Consider the following 18,270-nt stretch of genomic DNA (forward strand, 5'->3'; position numbering starts at 1 on the left):
TTTCAAAATTCAGATACTTTAGAAGTCTGCCCATTTTTTAAAATTTGTTTCTGATCTTAAACAGAAGACATTGACTTTTTCAACATGAGGCATACAGTTACATGTACGTTTTTTTATAGATACATACATGTATGCTTTTATAGATGTCCTTTATCAGATTGAAGAAATTTCCTTCTAGCTTGCTGGGGTTTTAACATGAATGAGTACTGAATTTCATCAGAATCTGTTTTTGCATCTTTTGTGATGATCATACAGTTTTCCTTTTGTTTTTCTACCAATGAAATAAGTTGCGGTGATTAATTTTCAAATGTTAAACCAACTTCAGTTTCCTGGGATTAATATCACTTAATCATGATATTATGTTCTTTTTTTATATATTATTAGATTTGACTTAATATTTTCACGGAACTCTATCTGTGTTACTGAAGGATATTGTTACGTACGTATTTCCTTGTAATGTCCTCATCAGGTTTACGTATAGGAGTTATATTGGTCTTGTGAACTAAATGGGCAAAACATTCACTCTTGTTCTGTTCTTTGAAAGAGTTGGTATACAGTTATGATGATTTCCTCTCTATATATTTGGCAGAATTCATCAGTGAAGCCACTTGGACCACAGTTTTCTCTGTGGCAAGATTTTAAATTGCAGATTCAATTTCCTTGTGAGGCTATTCTTATTATTAAACTATTTCTTGCCTCAGTTTTGAAATTTTGGGTTTTTCAGGTGTTTTGTGTATTTCATGTAAGTTGTCCCATTTATAGGTATAGAGTTGAGTATAAAATTCCCCATAAACCTTTCAAAGGCTAAATGATCTGTGGTGATGCCCCTTTTTTTATTCCTGATATTGGTAATTTGCATTTTCTTTATTTTTTTCTTTATTATTTCTTGCTAGGTGTTTAATTTTTAAAATTACTTCAAAGAAGCAACTTCTGGCTTTGTTAATATTTTGTATTTTTTCTGTTTTCCATTTCATTGAGTTTTTTAAAAATAAATTTATTTATTTATTTATTTTTGGCTGCATTGGGTCTTTGTTGCTGCACACGGGCTTTCTCTAGTTGCAGCGAATGGGAGCTACTCTTCATTGCGGTGTGTGGGCTTCTCATTGTGGTGGCTTGTCTTGTTGTGGAGCATGGGCTCTAGGTGCATGGGCTTCAGTAGTTGTGGCACATGGGCTCAGTAGTTGTGGCTCATGGGCTCCAGAGCGCAGGCTCAGTAGTTGTGGCGCACGCAGGCATAGTTGCTCCGCGGCATGTAGGATCTTCCCAGACCAGGGTTCAAACCCGTGTCCCCTGCCTTGGCAGGCAGATTCTTAACCACTGTGCCACCAGGGAAGCCCCCATTTCATTGATTCCTACTTTTCCTTTCTTCTACTTACTCTGGGTATAATCTGTAACTTTTTGAGGTAGAGACTTAGATCGCTGATTTTAAACCTTCCTAAGACGTTTTCAAATATATGCATTGAGAGATATGAATTTCCCTCTTATGACTGCTCTATTTGCATCCCCGTTTTTTTGTGTATCATGTTTTTAGTTTCGTTCACTTCAAATATTTTCTAATTTCCTTTATTTTAGAATTGTGTTTAGTTTCCAAATATTTGAGGATTTTCTAGTTAACTTTTTGTTATTGATTTCTAGTTTCATTTCTTTGAGGACAAAGGATGTGCTCTATATAATTTCAATACTTGAAATTTATTGAGACTTGTTATACTCTTTTTTTTTCTTTCAGTGTTATTGAGATATAACTGCCCTACCATACTGTGTAAGTTTGATGTCCAGTATAATGATTTGACTTACATACATTATGAAATGATTACCACAGTAAGTTTAGTGAACATCCATTGTCTCTGATAGATACAAAATAGAACAGAAATTTTTTTTTTCCCTTGGGATAAGAACTTACAGGATTTACTCTCTTATCAACTTTCATGTATAACATACATCAGTGTTAATTAAATTAATCATGTTGTATACATTACATCCCTAGTACTTAATCTTATTATTGGAAGTTTGTACCTTTTGACTACCTTCATCCAATTTCCCCTTCCCCCAGTCTCCACCTCCAGTAACCACAAAACTGATCTCCTTTTTTATTAGTTTGTTTCTTTGTTTTTTTTCTTTTTAAAGATTTTTATTTATTTTAATTGAAGTATAATTGATTTACAATGTTTCAGGTGTATAGCAAAGTGATTCAGTTATACATATATATGTGTATGTATATTCTTTTTCAGATTCTTTTCCATTACAGATTATTACAAGATACTGAATATAGTTCCCTGTGCTATACAGTAGGTCCTTGTTGGTTATCTGTTTTATATATGGTAGTGTGTATCTTTTAATCCCAAATTCCTAATCTTTCCGCTCCACCTTCCCCTTAGGTAACCATAAATTTGTTCTCTTTTGTCTGTGATGCTGTTTCTGTTTTGTAAATAAGTTCATCTGTATCATTTTTTGAAGTGTAATTTACCTACAGCACTATATTAGTTCCAGGTGCACAACATAAGTGTTTTGAAATTTCTGTACATTACAAAACAATCACCATGATAAGTCTAGTTACTGTCTGTCACCATTCAAAGATATTACATTATTATTGACTATATTCCCCATGCTGAATTCATCCCTTTGACTCATTTATTTTGTGCCTGGAACTTTGTACCTCTTAATCTTCCTCACCTGTTTACTCATCCTCCTCTCCCTTCTGGCAACCACCTGCTTGTTCTCTGTATCTTTGACTCTGTTTCTGATTTGTTATGTTTGTTCATTTGTTTTGTTTTAGATTCCACATATAAGTGAAATCATACAGTATTTGTCTTTCTCTGACTTATTTCACATTGCATAGTACCCTTCAAGTCCATCCATGTTGTTGCAAATGGCAAGATTTCAATCTTTTTTTATGGTTTCCATTCTATATATATACCACATATTTATGCATTCGTCTGTCAATGGGCACTTAGGTTGCTTCTGTAATTTGGCTATTGTGATTAATGCTTCATTGAAAATAGAGGTGCATATATATTTTTGAATTAGTGGTTTTGTTTTCCTCAGAAAAATACCCAGGAGTGGAATTGCTGGAACGCATGGTAGTTCTAGTTTTAATTTTTTGAGGAACTTCCATAATGTTTTCCATAGTTTTCTGTAGCTGTACCAATTTACATTCCCGCCAACAGTGTTCCAGAGTTCCCCTTTATCCATTTCTTTGCCAGCATTTCTTATTTGTTGTCTTTTTGATAACAGCCAACTGACAGATGTGAAGTGATATCTCATTGTAATTTTGATTTGCATTTCCCTGATAATTAGTGATATTGAGCATCTTTTCATGTGTACGTTGGCCATCTGTATGTCTTCTTTGGAAAAAATGCCTGTTCAGGTCCTCTGCCCATTTTTTTAATTGGGTTGTTTAGTTTTTTTTGATGTTGAGTTGTATGAGGTCTTTGTATATTTTAGATAGTAACCCCGTACATGTATATTGTTTGCAAGTGTCTTATTTTTCTTATGTTTCCCTTGCCTGCGGAGACATATCCAAAAAATATTGCTAAGACTGATGTCAAAGGGCGTACTGCCTATGTTTTCTTATAGGAGTTTTATGTTTTCAGATCTTAAATTTAACTCTTTAATCCATTTTGTGTCTATTTTTGTGTATGGTGTGAGAAAGTAGTCCAGTTTGATTCTTTTGCATGTAGCTGTCCAGTTTTCCCAACACTATTTATTGAAGAGGCTGTCTTTTCCGGGTTGTATATTCTTGCCTTCTTTATTGTAGATTAATGGACCATATAAGTGTGACTTCATTTCTGGGCTATCTGTTCTGTTCCATTGATCTTTGTGTCTGTTTTTGTGCCAGTACCTTACTTTTTTGATTACTGTAGCTTTGTAGTATAGTTTGAAATCAGAGCATGATACCTCCCACTTTGTTCTTCTTTCTCAGGATTACTTTAGCTATTTCTGCATCTTTTGTGTTTCCATACAAATTTTAGGATTTTTTTTCTAGTTTTGTGAAAAATGCCATTGGTATTTTGATAAGAATTGCTTTGAATCTGTAGATTGCCTTGGATAGTATGGTCATTTTAATAATATTAATTCTTCCAATCCATAAGCATGGTATCTTTCCATTTGTTTTTGTCACCTTTGATTTCTTTCATCAGTGTCTTATAGTTTTCCAAATATAGGTCTTTAACTGCCTTAGTTAGATTTATTCCTAGGTATTTCATTCTTTTTGATGTAACTGTTAATGGGATTATTTTTTAATTTCTCTGATAGTTTGTTATTAGTGTATAGAAATGCAACATTTCTATACACTAATAACAAACTATCAGAGAAATTAAAAAATAATCCCATTAACAATTAATGCAATGTATTTTACTGAATTTTACTGTATTTTACTGAAATTTTACTGAATTCGTTGATGAGTTCTAGTAGTTTTTTGGTGGCATCTTTTGGATTTTCTACATATAGTATCGTGACATTTACAAACAGTGGCAGTTTTAATTTTTCCTTTCCAATCTGGATTCCTCTTATTTCTCTTTCTTGTCTAATTGCTATGAGTTGGACTTCCAATACTATGTTGCATAAAAGTGGTAAGAGTGGGCATTTTTGTCTTATTCCTGATTTTAAGAAAATGCTTTCAGCTTTTCACTGTTGAGTATGATGTTGGCTGTAGGTTTGTCATATGTGGTGTTTATTATGTTGAGGTATGTTCCCTCTAGACCCAATGTTGAACATTTTTATCATAAATCGATGTTGAATTTTATCAGAAGCTTTTTCTGCATCTTTTGAGATCATATAATTCTTATTCTTCAGTTTGTTAATGTGGTGTATCACATTGATTGCTATGCAGATATTGAGCCATTCTTGCATCCCTGGGATAGATCCCACCTGATCATGGTGTGTGGTCCTTTTAATGTATTGTTGAATTTGCTTTGCAGATATTTTGTGGAGGATTTTTGCTTCTATGTTCATCAGTGATGTTTGCCTGTAATTTTCTTTTTTTGTAGTGTCTGTCTGGTTTGGTATCAAGGTGATGCTGGCCTTGTAGAATGAGTTGGGAAGCATTCTTTCCTGTTTAATTTTTTGGAATACTTTGAGAAGGATAGGCATTAGTTCCTTTTTAAATGTTCTGTGGAATTCACCTGTGAAGCCCACTGGTCCTGGAATTTTGTTTGTTGGGAGTTTTTAAATTAATAATTATAATTAGTCTGTTCGTATTTCTTCCTGACTCAATCTTGGAAGATTGTACATTTCTAGGAATTTATCCATTTCTTCTAGATTGTCCGTCTTATTGGCATGTAATTGTTTGTAGTAATCTATTACAGTCCTCTGTATTTCTGAGGTTTCATTTGTAACTTCCTTTTCATTTCTGATTTTGTGTATTTGGGTCCTCTCTCTTTTTTTCCTTGATGAGTCTGGCTAAAGATTTATCTTTTCAAAGAACCAGCTCTAAGTTTCATTGATCTTTTCTATTGTTTTTTTAGTCTCTATTTCATTAATTTCCACTCTGATCTTTATGACTTCTTTCCTTCTAACTTTGGGTTTTGTTTGTTTTTCATTTCCTGCTTCCTTCAGGTGTAAGGTTAGGTTGTTTATTTGAGATTTTTCTTGTTTCCTGAGGTAGGCATATATCACTATAAATTTCCTTCTTAGCACTGCTTTTGCTGTGTCTTACAGATTTTGGATTGTATGTTTCCATTTTCTTTTGTCTCCAAGTATTTCTTTATTTCCTCTTTGATTTCTTCTATGACCCCATTGGGTTTTACTAGCATATTGTTTAGCCTCCATGTGTTTGTGTTTTTTGCAGTTTTTTTTCTTATAGTTGATTTCTTGTCTCATAGTACTGTGATATGAGACTAGAGTTATCTTAAACTGTCCTCATTTTGAAAAATTTCTCTTTCTTTTTTCTGTTCAACTTGGGTGATTTCAACTACTCTGTCTTCCAGATCACCTGTCTGTTCCTCTGTATCATCTAATCTATTGATTCCTTCTAGTGTATTTTTTAGTTTCAGTTACTATTTGGTTCTTCTTTATATTTTCTATCTCTTCTTAAACTTCTCACTGTGGCCATTCATTCTTTCCCTGAGTTTGTTGAGCTTCTTTATGATCATTACCTTGAACTCTACTGGGTACGTTGCTTATCTCCACTTCACTTAGTTCTCCTGGGATTTTATCTTTTCCTTCATTTGGAACATGCTCCTTTGTCACCTCCTTTTGTTTACCTAATTTTCTGTGTTTATTTCTATGAATTAGGTAGGTTGGTTATGTTTTTGATCTTGGAGAAGTAGGCTTGTGTAGGAGACATCCTATGGTGCCCAGCAGCACCAGAGTTATATGATCTAGGGATGCCCCTGTGGGCATGTTGGTAGGCAGGGCTGTCCCTGTCCCAGTTGGCTACCAGGCCTTGCCTCGTGCAGAGGCTGTTGGCCACTGGTGGGCAAGGCTAGGTCCCAGAGCGGCCAACTGAGTGGCCCTGGGGTTTCCTGAGGCATATCTCAGCCTGCTGATGGGTGGTGCCTGGTCCCAGTGCAGTTGACTTTGGGGCCTGGGGGGCCTTGGACTGCTGTCTGCAGGTGCTGACAAGTCCCGGTACTGGTACCAGCTTGCTAGTATGTGGAGCAAGGGCCTTGAAACTCCTGGGGCTGGTGCCAGCCTGCTTGTGGGCAGAGCTGTGTCCCAGTATGGTCGGCTATAGGGCCTGAGGTCCTGGGGCTGGCTCCAGTCCATTGGTGGGTGGTGCCAGGTCCTTGTGTGGCTGACTACAGGGCCGTGGGTCCAGGACTGGTCTCAGCCTGCTGGTAGTCAGGGTCATTTCCTCATGTAACTGGCTTGTCAGTGTGGGAGGTCCCAGGACTGTGGCCAACCTGCTGGTGGGTGGGACCATGTCCTGGTGCAGATAGTCTAGACACGAAAATGGCCCTTGCCAGCACCAGTGTCCTCGTGGTAGAACCTAAATGGCCCCCATAAATGGCTGCCACCAGCATCTATGTCCCCAGGGGGAGTTCTGGTGGCCTTCTCCCTCTCTGGCAGCCTTCTCCAAGTTCAACAAGTGGGACTGACCTAGGCTTCTTTCAGATTACTCCCTCTGTGGTGGGTCTAAGAGCATGTGAGATTTTGCTTGTGGTTTTTTTTTTTTTTTTTTTTTTTTTTTTTTGCGGTACGCGGACCCCTCACTGTTGTGGCCTCTCCCGTTGTGGAGCACAGGCTCTGGACACGCAGGCTCAGCGGCCATGGCTCACGGGCCCAGGTGCTCCACGGCATGTGGGATCTTCCTGGACTGGGGCACGAACCCGCGTCCCCTGCATCGGCAGGCGGACACTCAACCACTGCGCCACCAGGGAAGCCTGCTTGTGTTGTTTAAGAGCAGAGTTTCTGTTTTCTACAGCCCTCTAGCTCTGTCTTATGTAAGTCCCACTGGCCTTCAAAGTCAGATGTTATGGGGGCTTATCTTCTGTGTAATACTGGGCTGGGGAGCCCAGTGTGAGGCTTGGACCCATCACTCCTTGGGGAGAACCTCTGCAATTGTGATTGTCCTCCCTTTTGTATGTCACCTACCTGGGGATGTGAGTCTTAACTATACTGTGTCTCTGCCCCTTCTACCCATCTCATTGTAGTTCCTTCTTGATAACTTTAGTTGTGGAAAATTTTTCCTTTCTAGTCTTCAGGTCCTTCTCATCGTTAGTTCCTCTGTAAGTTGTAAGTTTGGTATACCTGTGGGAGGAGGTGAGCTCCAGGTGTTTCTTCTCTGCCATGTTGACCACTCTGTTATATATAATCTTTTTGTTGTTATTGTTTATATTCTGAATATACTTAACAGAGTGCATTCAGCATTTGGATGATGTTTCTGTAAATATCAGTCAGGTTTGAGATGGTTGAATAGTGTTGTTCAAAATGTCTATATTCTTATTAATTACTTTTGTCTTCTTGCTGTATCAGTTGTGGAGAGCAGTTTGTTAAAATCTACAACTACAGGTATGATTGTCTATTTCTTCTTTTAGTTTTGCCAGTTTTTGCTTAATGAATTTTGAAGTTCTGTTATTAGATGCACGCATATTTACTATCATTAAGTCTCTCTTTTGGATTGATCCTCTTATTATTATGCATTGTCCCTCTTTTTCCCCAGTAACACTCCTTGTCTTAAAGTTTACTTTTGGCATGATTCTTTTTACTTTACTTTTCCAATCCCTTTACTTTCAGTGTATCTGTATCTTTATATTTCACATTGCTTCTTGTCAACAAGATATAACTGTGTCTTGTTATAGACTGACCATCTGCCTTTAAAGGCTGACAATCTGCCTTTTAATTAGAGAATTTAGTCCACTTACATTTAGTATGATTACTAATATGGTTGTGATAATTCCACCATCTTGTTACTTGTTTTCTATTTATTCCATTTGATCTTTGTTCCTTTGCTTTTCCTTTCCTGCTTCCACCGTTTTCCTCTCTTATTGTCTTTTTAGATATATCTCTGGATATTATTAGTGGTTAATTTAGAGTTGTCCAATATGGTAGCCACTAGCCACATTAAAATTAAGTTTAGGGCTTCCCTGGTGGCTCAGTGGTTGAGAGTCCACCTGCCGATGCAGGGACACAGGTTCATGCCCCGGTCTGGGAAGATCCCACATGCCGCGGAGCGGCTGGGCCCGTAAGCCATGGCTGCTGAGTCTGCGCGTCCGGACCCTGTGCTCCGCAACGGGAGAGGCCACAACAGTGAGAGGCCCGCGTACCACAAAAATAAATAAATAAATAAAAGTTTAAAATTCAATTCATCATTGCATTAGCTGCATTTCAGATGCCCAGTAGCCACATGTCCCCATTACTGGATTAGGCAATACAGATTACTGAAGAAAGTTCTATTAGACAGCTCTCTAGAGATTATGATCAGGATTTATTTTGGTCAAAATTACACCAGGTCAAGTGTGAAAAGAGCAATATTCTAGTCACAAGATGTGTGTTTTTGTTGTGTGTCTACTTCTGGTTAGTTTTGTATCTGTAGGCAAATGTCCCACTGCTCTTAGCCTCAGTTTTCTTTTCTAAAATGTGGGGATAATAATGCCTGCTTTATGGAGTGCTTGTGGAAAAGAAAACTATAAAATGGTAACATTCTTTATAAAAGTCAAAACAGTTTTCAAAAAAAAAAATTAACTCATTGACTACTTTCTGTGTTGTGTTTGCTTTTTTAGGCTGCTGACAGAACTGGAGTCTCCTTCTTGGTGGCCCTTTAGCTTCAAGCTTTGGAAGATGCCATCAGAAACAAAGCCCAAGTGGGACGCCTCAATGGCTAGTTCCAAAGCTTTTGGAAAAGAAGGGATAGTGATCAAAATTCCTGCTGTTATTTCCCAAAAAACAGAATCTCATGTTAAACCAGGAAGGCTCACCGTCTTTGTTTCTGGGTTGGAAATCCACAACTCAGATTCTTTGCTCATGCACAGATTTGAAAGAGAAGAAGTAGATGACATCAAGGTTCATACACCTTATGAAATTAGCATCCGCCAGCGGTTCATTGGGAAGCCAGATATAGCTTATCGTTTGATATCTGCCAAGATGCCAGAGGTTATCCCCATTTTGGAAGTGCAGTTCAGCAAGAAGATCGAGTTTTTAGAAGATGCCTTGATGCTCAGAAGCACTAGAACCTCTCCCCTAGCAGAGAAGGGCTACTCAGTCTGGCATGCAGGTGAGTGATCATCAAAACAATCCGTGCGCAAGACCTCTAAAGTCACAGTCAAACTCAACACACCCATGGTGCGTTGCCTTGATGCATCACATAGAGCAACTGCCAGTTTCAGCTCACTAGTGACTACCTATTTGTTTGTAAATAAAAATAATTTCAGACCATTTTCCTTAGTACTTGCCACCTGAATCTCAAATCACTCAGGTTTATCATGTACTTGAGAGCTGTGCCTTTTCAAATAGGTCAGAAATGGTTTTGGTGATGCTTTCAGAACAAAGGAAAGCTCCAAGTTAGATGTTTTCACCTCTTTCCTCTGTTTGATTTGAGAACCAACACTTTAGGGTCTTAACTAGCATCATCCCCACCTGCTCTGGTGTGTCTCCAGTCCCTTCCCCTGACCCAGCATCACACTCGGTTTTCTTGGCACTTAATTGAGGTATTCCCAGCCCACCGTCCAGATGGGCATTTGGATATCAGAATTTTTTGAAAATTACGCAGCATAGTTTCTGTGTGTTTTTTTTTTTTTAGCATCCCAGAAGTATTGTGAAACCCTTGCTTTTCTTGGCATTATGGCTGCAGTATCCTCTTTTAGGTCTCTGTGGGGCATAGACGGTATAGCTGAGTTTGGCCTGAGGTTCTAGTGTGGGTGGCAGGACATGTGGATATGTCCCCAGGTCCCAGCCTCCTCCCTAGCATAGAATAACTTGGTGGTATCTGACTTCTCGGTTTTGCCATTCTGACTGATGTCAAGTGGTATCTTAAAGGTATTTTTATTTTTTTGATTGATTGTGAGGTGGAGCATCTGATGCCTTTTAGTTGCTTTTTGGTCCCACAGATTTTGCTCTGTGGGTTGCTTGTTCTGGGTTTTTTGTGTTTTTTTTTCCCCCTACTGGGCTTTTTTTTTTTCCTCTCTGATTTGCAGTAGTTCATTATTCATTCTAGATATTCATCCCTTGTTGACTTTAGAAGCTACCAATACTTCTCCTAGATTGTCAGCTTCCATTACAGAAATCTTTAATTTTGCTATGGTCAGATTTACCATTTTTCCCCTTAAGTTTATTTTTGAGCCCTGCTTAAGGAATCCCAAAGTCATAAAATATTCTAATACTAGCATTATAGGTGACATTACTTCTATGTTATAGTGATTTTTCTAACAAGTAAGTCTTTTCTTATTAACTTCGATTGCTAGAGTTTGTTTAAAGTAAGAGATATGGGCTTCCCTGGTGGCGCAGTGGTTGAGAGTCCGCCTGCCAATGCAGGGGACATGGGTTTGTGCCCCAGTCCGGGAAGATCCCACATGCCGCGGAGCGCCTGGGCCCGTGTGTCCAGAGCCTGTGCTCTGCAGCGGGAGAGGCCACAACAGTGAGAGGCCCGCGTACCGCAAAGAAAAACCAAAACAAAAAACAAAAAATAAAGTAAGAGATATGTTTGTTACTATTCCAGTTCCTTTTCTTTTTTCCTCTTAAGTGATTGATTTCAATTCCAATATGTAATCTGTTTCCCTAACATATGAATATTTTGATGTTATTCTAGATGACTTCAAGTTTCAAAAAGAAATTGCTTGATAATAGATCTGGTCCCATAAGTATCAAAATGTTGGAAATGTTAATGTAAAAACTTAATTTAGAAACTTACTTTCTTAATTTAGAAACTTACATTTCCAGATTTTTCTTTGGCCCCTCATTCAAGGCAGGGCTCAGAAGCTGGCCCATAAAAGGGCCAAGAAGGGTACACTGTACCAGCCAACATAAGATCCTGACCAGAAGGGCCCTTCAGGAAAGGCCATTTGCAAGCTCAGCTGGGTAGCCTCTCTGATACCCCAAATCTCTGAGTCCCCCTCACTGCTGTTTTCCTCTGGGAGGAGCCTCAGCAGTGAGAGGAGGGAGGAGACCCTGGCTGGTGGGACCAGAGGCAGAGCACCGTGGGCTGTTGGTTCTGACAGTGCTGTTGGAGAATCCCTCTGTGCCAGGCATGGTGCCAGGTACCTACTGTCCTGAAAACAATCCTTCTTCTTATGGAGCTCTACCATATTCGTGGGTTTTATGTTAGGCATGGTGGTTTCAGAGAGAGAACACGACATAGAATGTTACAAATGAGATGGCAGATGCGAGCATGTCACGTGTGTCACAGAAAGTCACACTGTACAAGTGAGAAGGGTGCAAGCTTGCTGTGCCTTGCTGTCATGGAGGGTGGGTCCCGAGGAAGATGGGATGGTAAGCTCTGACTCCAAGCATACAGGTGGCAGATGGGCCTAGAGAGGAGGGAGTGAGTGCCAGGGCCTCTGCAGCCATAATCAGACTGCAGGAAGCTGAGTGAGTGCAAATTCTGCAGGGCCACCCATCAGGAAGGGGAAAATGAACCTCTTGTACACAAGCTGAGGCTGCTGACCAGAGGCTGACCATCTTTCTCCTCAAGGAAGCTGCAGATATACTTTTAAGGTTTTTCAGCTGATTGAACCAGGCCCACCAGATTGTCTAGGACAGGCTCCCTTCACTAAAGTCAACTGACTGAGAGCCTTCACCACGTCTACAAATACCTTCCCAGTAACACCTAGATTAGGGTTGGATTGAATAACTGGGGACTATGGCCTCACCCATCACAGTAACGGATTGTATATGTATGGAATGAGCTGAGCCGCATCCACGGTGACAGATGGGTTTTCATCTCAGTGCTAATTTTAGCCTGTGGGTAGGATCCCTACAGTGTGTCTGAGTCTGGACTGAGCATGAAGTGCCATCTTCCCCTGGTGAAGCCTCCCTGCGTAGGCGAGGCAGGTGTACCTTACAGCTGTGGATTTGGAGAGGTACAGGTGACAAGGAGTTATGTTTGGAAGAAGCCGGCATACTGAGTTCAGTAAGCAAGATGGTATCTCATTTGCTTGGAACTTCACAGTAATCCTGCACAAGCCCAGCAATGAGAACTTACTTCTCATTGTTACCTCTCTTGTTGTTGCATCTGTCAGCACCTCTGTTTTTACTATTCTGCACTGGAAACTACAGAAACAGTGGAGGTAGAAACCATGACTTTGACCTCTCAGAAACAATTTCTCTCCTCGATGAGCTATTTTGGTAAATTGTGTGTGGCCAGAAGGTGGCGGTCTAGTAACAGGGGACCAGTGTCCTAGAAGAACTTTCCAGAGACCTCTGTAGTAATGTATAGAGTAGACAGGTTGAGGGCCTGGGGTGGCCAGGCCAGGACTGGGGGAGGAAGAGAGTCTCCTGGGCTTCAAGGGCTGGAAATGATACAGGTGGGCAGATCCCACCTTAAGGAAGAGCAGTTGCAAATTGCTGTTTTTCTGCATAGTATCTTTAAAATAATCTTTTAAATTTTAGAATAGTTTCAGACTTGAGAAAAAGTTGTGAGGATAGTACAGAGAGTTCCCATGTCTCCCACACCCAGTTTTCCCTATTCTTGTCATCTTACATTAGTATCGTTCATTGTCACAACTAATGAGCCTGTACTGATACACCTTTATTCACTAAAGTCCATATTTTATTCAGATTTCCTTATGTTTTACTGTTCCAGAATCCCATCCAGGATCCCACATGATATTTCGGCATTTCATCTCCTTGGACTCTTCTTGACTGTTACAGTTTCTCAGACTCTCTTTGCTTTGATGATCTTGATGGTCTTCAGGAGTAGTGGTCAGGTTTTTGTAGACTCCCCTAGTTGGACTTTGTGTCATGTTGTCTCATGATCCACTGGGGTGATGGGTTTTGGGAGGAAGCCCACAAAGCTCTTATCATATAAGAGCAAGGTCCGTGCATAGCATTTTTAAAGAGTTTTTTTGGTACTGATTTTTGTTTTCACTGTTTGCGAATTGTCGCCTTCTGAGAGGGGCCTTCTCTGACCACCTAATTTAAGAGGACTAGTTTCCCATTCACTGATCCTATAGAAATCTTGCCTAGCATTTGCCCTCTGGTGCTGGTACCCTCTAGTTTGCTGTTCAACTTCCCACACTGGGATGTGTGCTCCAGAATCAGACACAAGTCTGTCTTTTCTCACCCCATCTCCAGCACCCAGGACAGGCCCAGGTAACCAGAAGGCACGCGCATCTCTGTGTAATGATAAATAAACTTCTGAGGCATTGAAGTCTCTGCATAGGGTCATTAATTTAAGATCATCTTTTGAAATAGTGAAGTTCTGACCCTGGGACACAGCACCATGCTGACCACCAACAGACTTCATGTGGTCACTAGATATGGGTATCAGGTTGACCACCAACAGACCCCTCCATGTGGTCACTAGGACACAAGCACTGCACTGACTTCAGACAAGCCCCATGTTATTAGTTTATTAGGACATGGTGACCCCTTGACTATCGACAGACCCCCGGAGAGCTGCTTGGCCCTCACCCACTTGATCCCTTCCAAGGACCCATGAGTCAGTTGAGACTGCTGTCTCTCTCCATTTCAGTTTTCTCTCTGTTACACTTCCTGTTGTATTGAGGACATGGGGCGTTTTGTGTTTTTTTCCTGAAAGGGCTTCCCACCCCAGTTATATAAGCTGCTGTATCCATCCCTGGGTAGAGTAGGCATTTTCCTGTGTCATCAGTGAGGCGTACGGGGCCCAGAGACAGGGAGAAAGATTTGCTCAAGGCTGGACAGGCTTGGAGCGGTTTTTCTGCTCCCAGGTCAGGCCCTGGTAGTCTTTGGTCTGAACTTGCAATGAGGTCAGGAGTCTATGTCTGATGCACAAAGGAGACTGGCGTCCCAGTGTTGCCCCTGCCAGCGCAGTCCTTACTCAGGGTTTCCCTCGATGCCTCCTTGTTCTTGGAAAGTGGAATCATCTGTAAGGTAGCATGTAGCTTGAACGATTTGTGATTATTTTGTTTAACTGAGATAACTAATGACTTTTGAGACAAAAACCATCTTATACTGAACTAAATTAATTTTTTCAGAAGATATTTCAAAGCATTGAAGTAGCTGAGTCAGAAACCCAAGTCTCAACACAAAGTTCACGGGGGTGGCCGAGTTTTGTATTAGGCAGGATCCTGCTGATCCCACAGCTCGTTGTGAAAAACATCTCTTATTAGTATGTTCCAGGCAGAAAAATCCTCAGTTTTGGTTTTCTGGTTGTTTAAGTAATCCCATTTGTTAAACATTCAAAAATAGTATGTCTCTAACTGTAATATAGCTGTAGGTATTGAAATGGAAACCAGAGTGACAGTGCAGGAGCACAGTGCTGGGCACAAGTGTGAATTAGACATGGGCCGTGCTCTCAGAGAAGCTAGCTGGGGAGATCCCAGTTTGAAAAGATGCTGAAAAAGATAAATAGCAGTGCAGTACCAAGCAAGTGACTGTCAAAGGTGTGTAAACTGAATGGTACCAGGACAGATGAGGGAAGATTGCTGCTAATGGAAGGGCTGAGTGGAGAACATGTCTCCAAACTTGGGCTAGGGGACATCTGTCTGCATGACATGTGCAGAGCGGGGGCAAGGTGGGCAGGAATAGCATGCTGGGGCCGGGGTGCCGGGGTGGCTGGAACAGGAGTCTGCAGGATCAGGAGCAGACTAGGAAGGAGGAGGGTGTAGGCTGAATGGGGAGTTTGCTTCCACCCATTAGGCCATAGAACCACTGTTAACATAGACAAGTGAAGTGCGCTTTGCCATCATGTTATCACTGATAATGTTTTAACGTCAGGTGTGTTAGTTGGCCTTTCCTTTAGGCTAATAATATCTAGTAAAACATGTCCTCTGTTGTCTAGTTTAGCTCTGATGGTGTTCTATTGCTGTTTCAGAAAAGTGCTTTTCATTATGTAACATGTTAGTGACATTTAGATCATGTAAGACCAACCGACAGTGAGTTGTATGCTATGGAAAGTTCTGTGCTAATTAATAAGCCCTTAGGATGTTGAAGTAGTGGCACTTTGGAGATTCCAGGACACAGGTTGTAAAATCAGTTTGGTTGGTTGCAACCAGCTTTTATACAAAGAATAGAATAGAAAAGCACATCTGAGTACATGGTGTGTACTAAGGTTTTTGTCTTGTGAAACTTTTTCAGACCTCCAAGGTGCTTGTACGGGTGTAGCAGTTCTGTGTAGGAAGCACTTCGCACAGTGGTGCACAGTTAAAGGGCACGAAGCCTCTCACAAAGGGCCTCCTTCCCAGTGGAGATGGGCCTGGGGAGGGCTCAGGCCCACAGTGTGGAACCCTCGGGTCTTGCCTTCATGCAGGTTTTGCTTCGCATCAACTGGTTCCTGAACTCACTCCATGTGGCCAAGACCCTTTTCCTCTCTAGGATCCCAAGAAACATGCTTTCTTGTCATCACGTCTTCTTTGCTCAGCTAGGTAATCTCAGGGAGTGTTAATTTGTAAGAAATTTTTTGAGAAATAAGAATAAGGGGATGTTTGTGTACCTGTTGGAGGTGGCTGGTCTCTCCCTGGGGAGGAGGGGCTTGTGCAGTTGGTGTGTCCTGGATTCACCACCTGGGTTCCTGCTGTTCAGGCCCAGCAAGACCTTTACCCCAAGATGGATTTCCTTTCCTAACAATGCATTTATCAGTTGCTTCAGGCTGCTCGGATGAAAGGCAGCTCTGCTGACTGCCACTAGGGTCCTAGGAAGGAAGTGGGGTGTCCTGCTTTTGCCCTCCCATTTTGCTGAAACAGAGAAATCTGCTCAAAGGAGTTGGTGCTGGAATCCACACTGCTGGTTCTCACCCCAGAATGCTTTCCAGCATCCTAATAAATAAACATGGCTATATTGACACATCTGAGGTGGTCTGTATCATGGAGAAAAGCAGGTGACAGACTCTAAGCTATGCTCTTATCTGGGCCTTACAGTGCCAGGGTTGCAGATGGAGGCAGCTCTTTAAATAAAGGATTTACACTGTTCCTTGCCAAGCTGCTCTTCTGCTTCTTAGCAAGACTACCCAGGCATAGATGTGTGAATGGAAACACCCCTGAGCAATGCCTTGCCACGTGCAGCAGTCTGGCTCACCCCTACCTCAGTACAGCTCCACATTCAACTTTGCTTGACCTGACTAGCTGACCATTTCATGTGCTCTCTAGAACCACAGTGTTTTGTGGGGTAATCAGATGGTAATGCAGTTCCTAGTAGTGTATTTCATGTACATTTCACCAGGGCTCAACAAGTATTATGTTTCATACTCCAATCTATTGTCCTCTCAAAAAGAAAAAAATCACTCCTGGATAAAGCATCTTTCTTCTAAAAGCCAGTTATAGAACTAGATCCTGAGTATTTACAGTGTTGCACACTCTGATCAGTGTGGGGTAAGGAAGCAGCCCTGGACTGGGGTAGAAGGCAAGGCTCAGGTGGGTCCCACATGCAGTCAGCTCAGCAGAGGTTCAGAGAGGTGGACTCACCGCTCCCGCAAACACAGAAGCTCTAAACCAGTAAATGCCTGGGAAAACACTTCGTCAACCCAAAGAGCTCTGACGGTCTTAAACACTTTTTGTAAAGTTCTGAATGCCCTTGCGTTGTTCACACCTTCTAGAAGATGCCACTCTGTTTGACTTTCCATTTCAGCATCTGGGCTTTTGGACCGAGCCATGCACTGTGAGCCCTCCTCAGGGAACCAGGAAGGGAGGCCACTTCAGCTACAGATGAGCGAACCGTTAATTTCCGAGGGGGACAGCCAGGAACTGAGACAGGTAACATGCATTCGTAGTGTAATGTCCTCCCCTGCAGGCAACTCACTTCTCTTTCTTGTCTAAAAACAACTCTCCACTGATTTATGCTTGTCTGTCACCTGCACGGAAATGCTGGGACATCCGCCTGATTTGCTCGGCTCCCTATAGCTTGAGGAAGGGCGGTGCCCATTCTGAGTCCTTGCGTTTTGTGGCATGCAGACACACATAGCATTCCTGTGCACACACAGTGGTCTTGGCAGCTGCCTATGTCTGTTGTATGTGTGTGTATGTCTGTATATATGGGCTCAGATGCACATGTAGGCTGTGTATGTGCACGATGTGTGTGTCCAGGTGGGCTCTGTACACGTACATGTATGCATGTGTGGCGTGTGTACTGTGTGCACACGTGTGCAGCACCTGTATGTGTGTGCCATCTGTGTGTGCACTACCTGGGCATGTACAGTTGAGGGCACTTGCTCTCAAGTGCTCAACACAGGTTCTTGCGGAGGCTTGCCACTTTTTGTCCAGGAAGTTGAAATTTAAACAATGTTTGATAGAAATACTTGCAACTTATCTTCCTGTGTTAATGCTGGACAACACAGTGGCCTTTTCTTTTTCCTTTTTTAATAATTATGTAGCAAATACCTAGACGTTATATCATTTCATTCATAAATATTTCAGTATGTAGCTTTAAAAGATAAGAACTGTTTTAAAAAATCAGCACAATACCATACTCACCTTAAAAAAGTAAAAAGTAAATTCCTTGGTATCATCAGACATCAAGCCAGTGCTCACATTTCCCTAGTTACCTCATTTAGGAAAATGTGTTACATGTTTATTCAGATCAGGATCCTCATGAGGCCCGTGTGTTGCATTTAGTGAAGTGCCTTTAATGCATAGCTTTCTTTCCTCTGTCATCTTTTTCCTTTGAAGTTTATTTGATGAAAAACCTAAATTGTTCCTCTGTCAAGATTTTGCAGCTTGTATCTTCCTGACTTGGTTTCCCCAGCTCCCAGCAGGTGGTGAACTG

The 18,270-nt window shown here is 41.2% G+C and overlaps 1 protein-coding gene across 4 annotated transcripts in view; it reads left to right on the plus strand.

Annotated features, from left to right (window-relative positions):
* The window catches only part of SNAP47 (synaptosome associated protein 47), an 86,072-nt gene that overhangs the window by 25,841 nt on the left and 41,961 nt on the right, over window positions 1-18,270 (plus strand). For 3 of the 4 annotated variants that reach the window (XR_009563525.1, XM_030844819.3, XM_030844817.2), the window contains exons 3-4: window positions 9,162-9,652; window positions 17,137-17,261. Coding sequence is in view for 3 of the 4 variants with exons in the window: in XM_030844819.3 (XP_030700679.1) it covers window positions 9,162-9,652; window positions 17,137-17,261 (616 nt within the window). In the remaining variant the exon portion in view is untranslated. The remainder of the gene's footprint in view (window positions 1-9,161; window positions 9,653-17,136; window positions 17,262-18,270) is intronic. The other variant, XM_030844822.3, reaches the window with a different exon arrangement.

Source organism: Globicephala melas, chromosome 3 (genome assembly GCF_963455315.2).
Source record: "Globicephala melas chromosome 3, mGloMel1.2, whole genome shotgun sequence".
Taxonomy (NCBI): Eukaryota; Metazoa; Chordata; class Mammalia; order Artiodactyla; family Delphinidae; genus Globicephala; species Globicephala melas.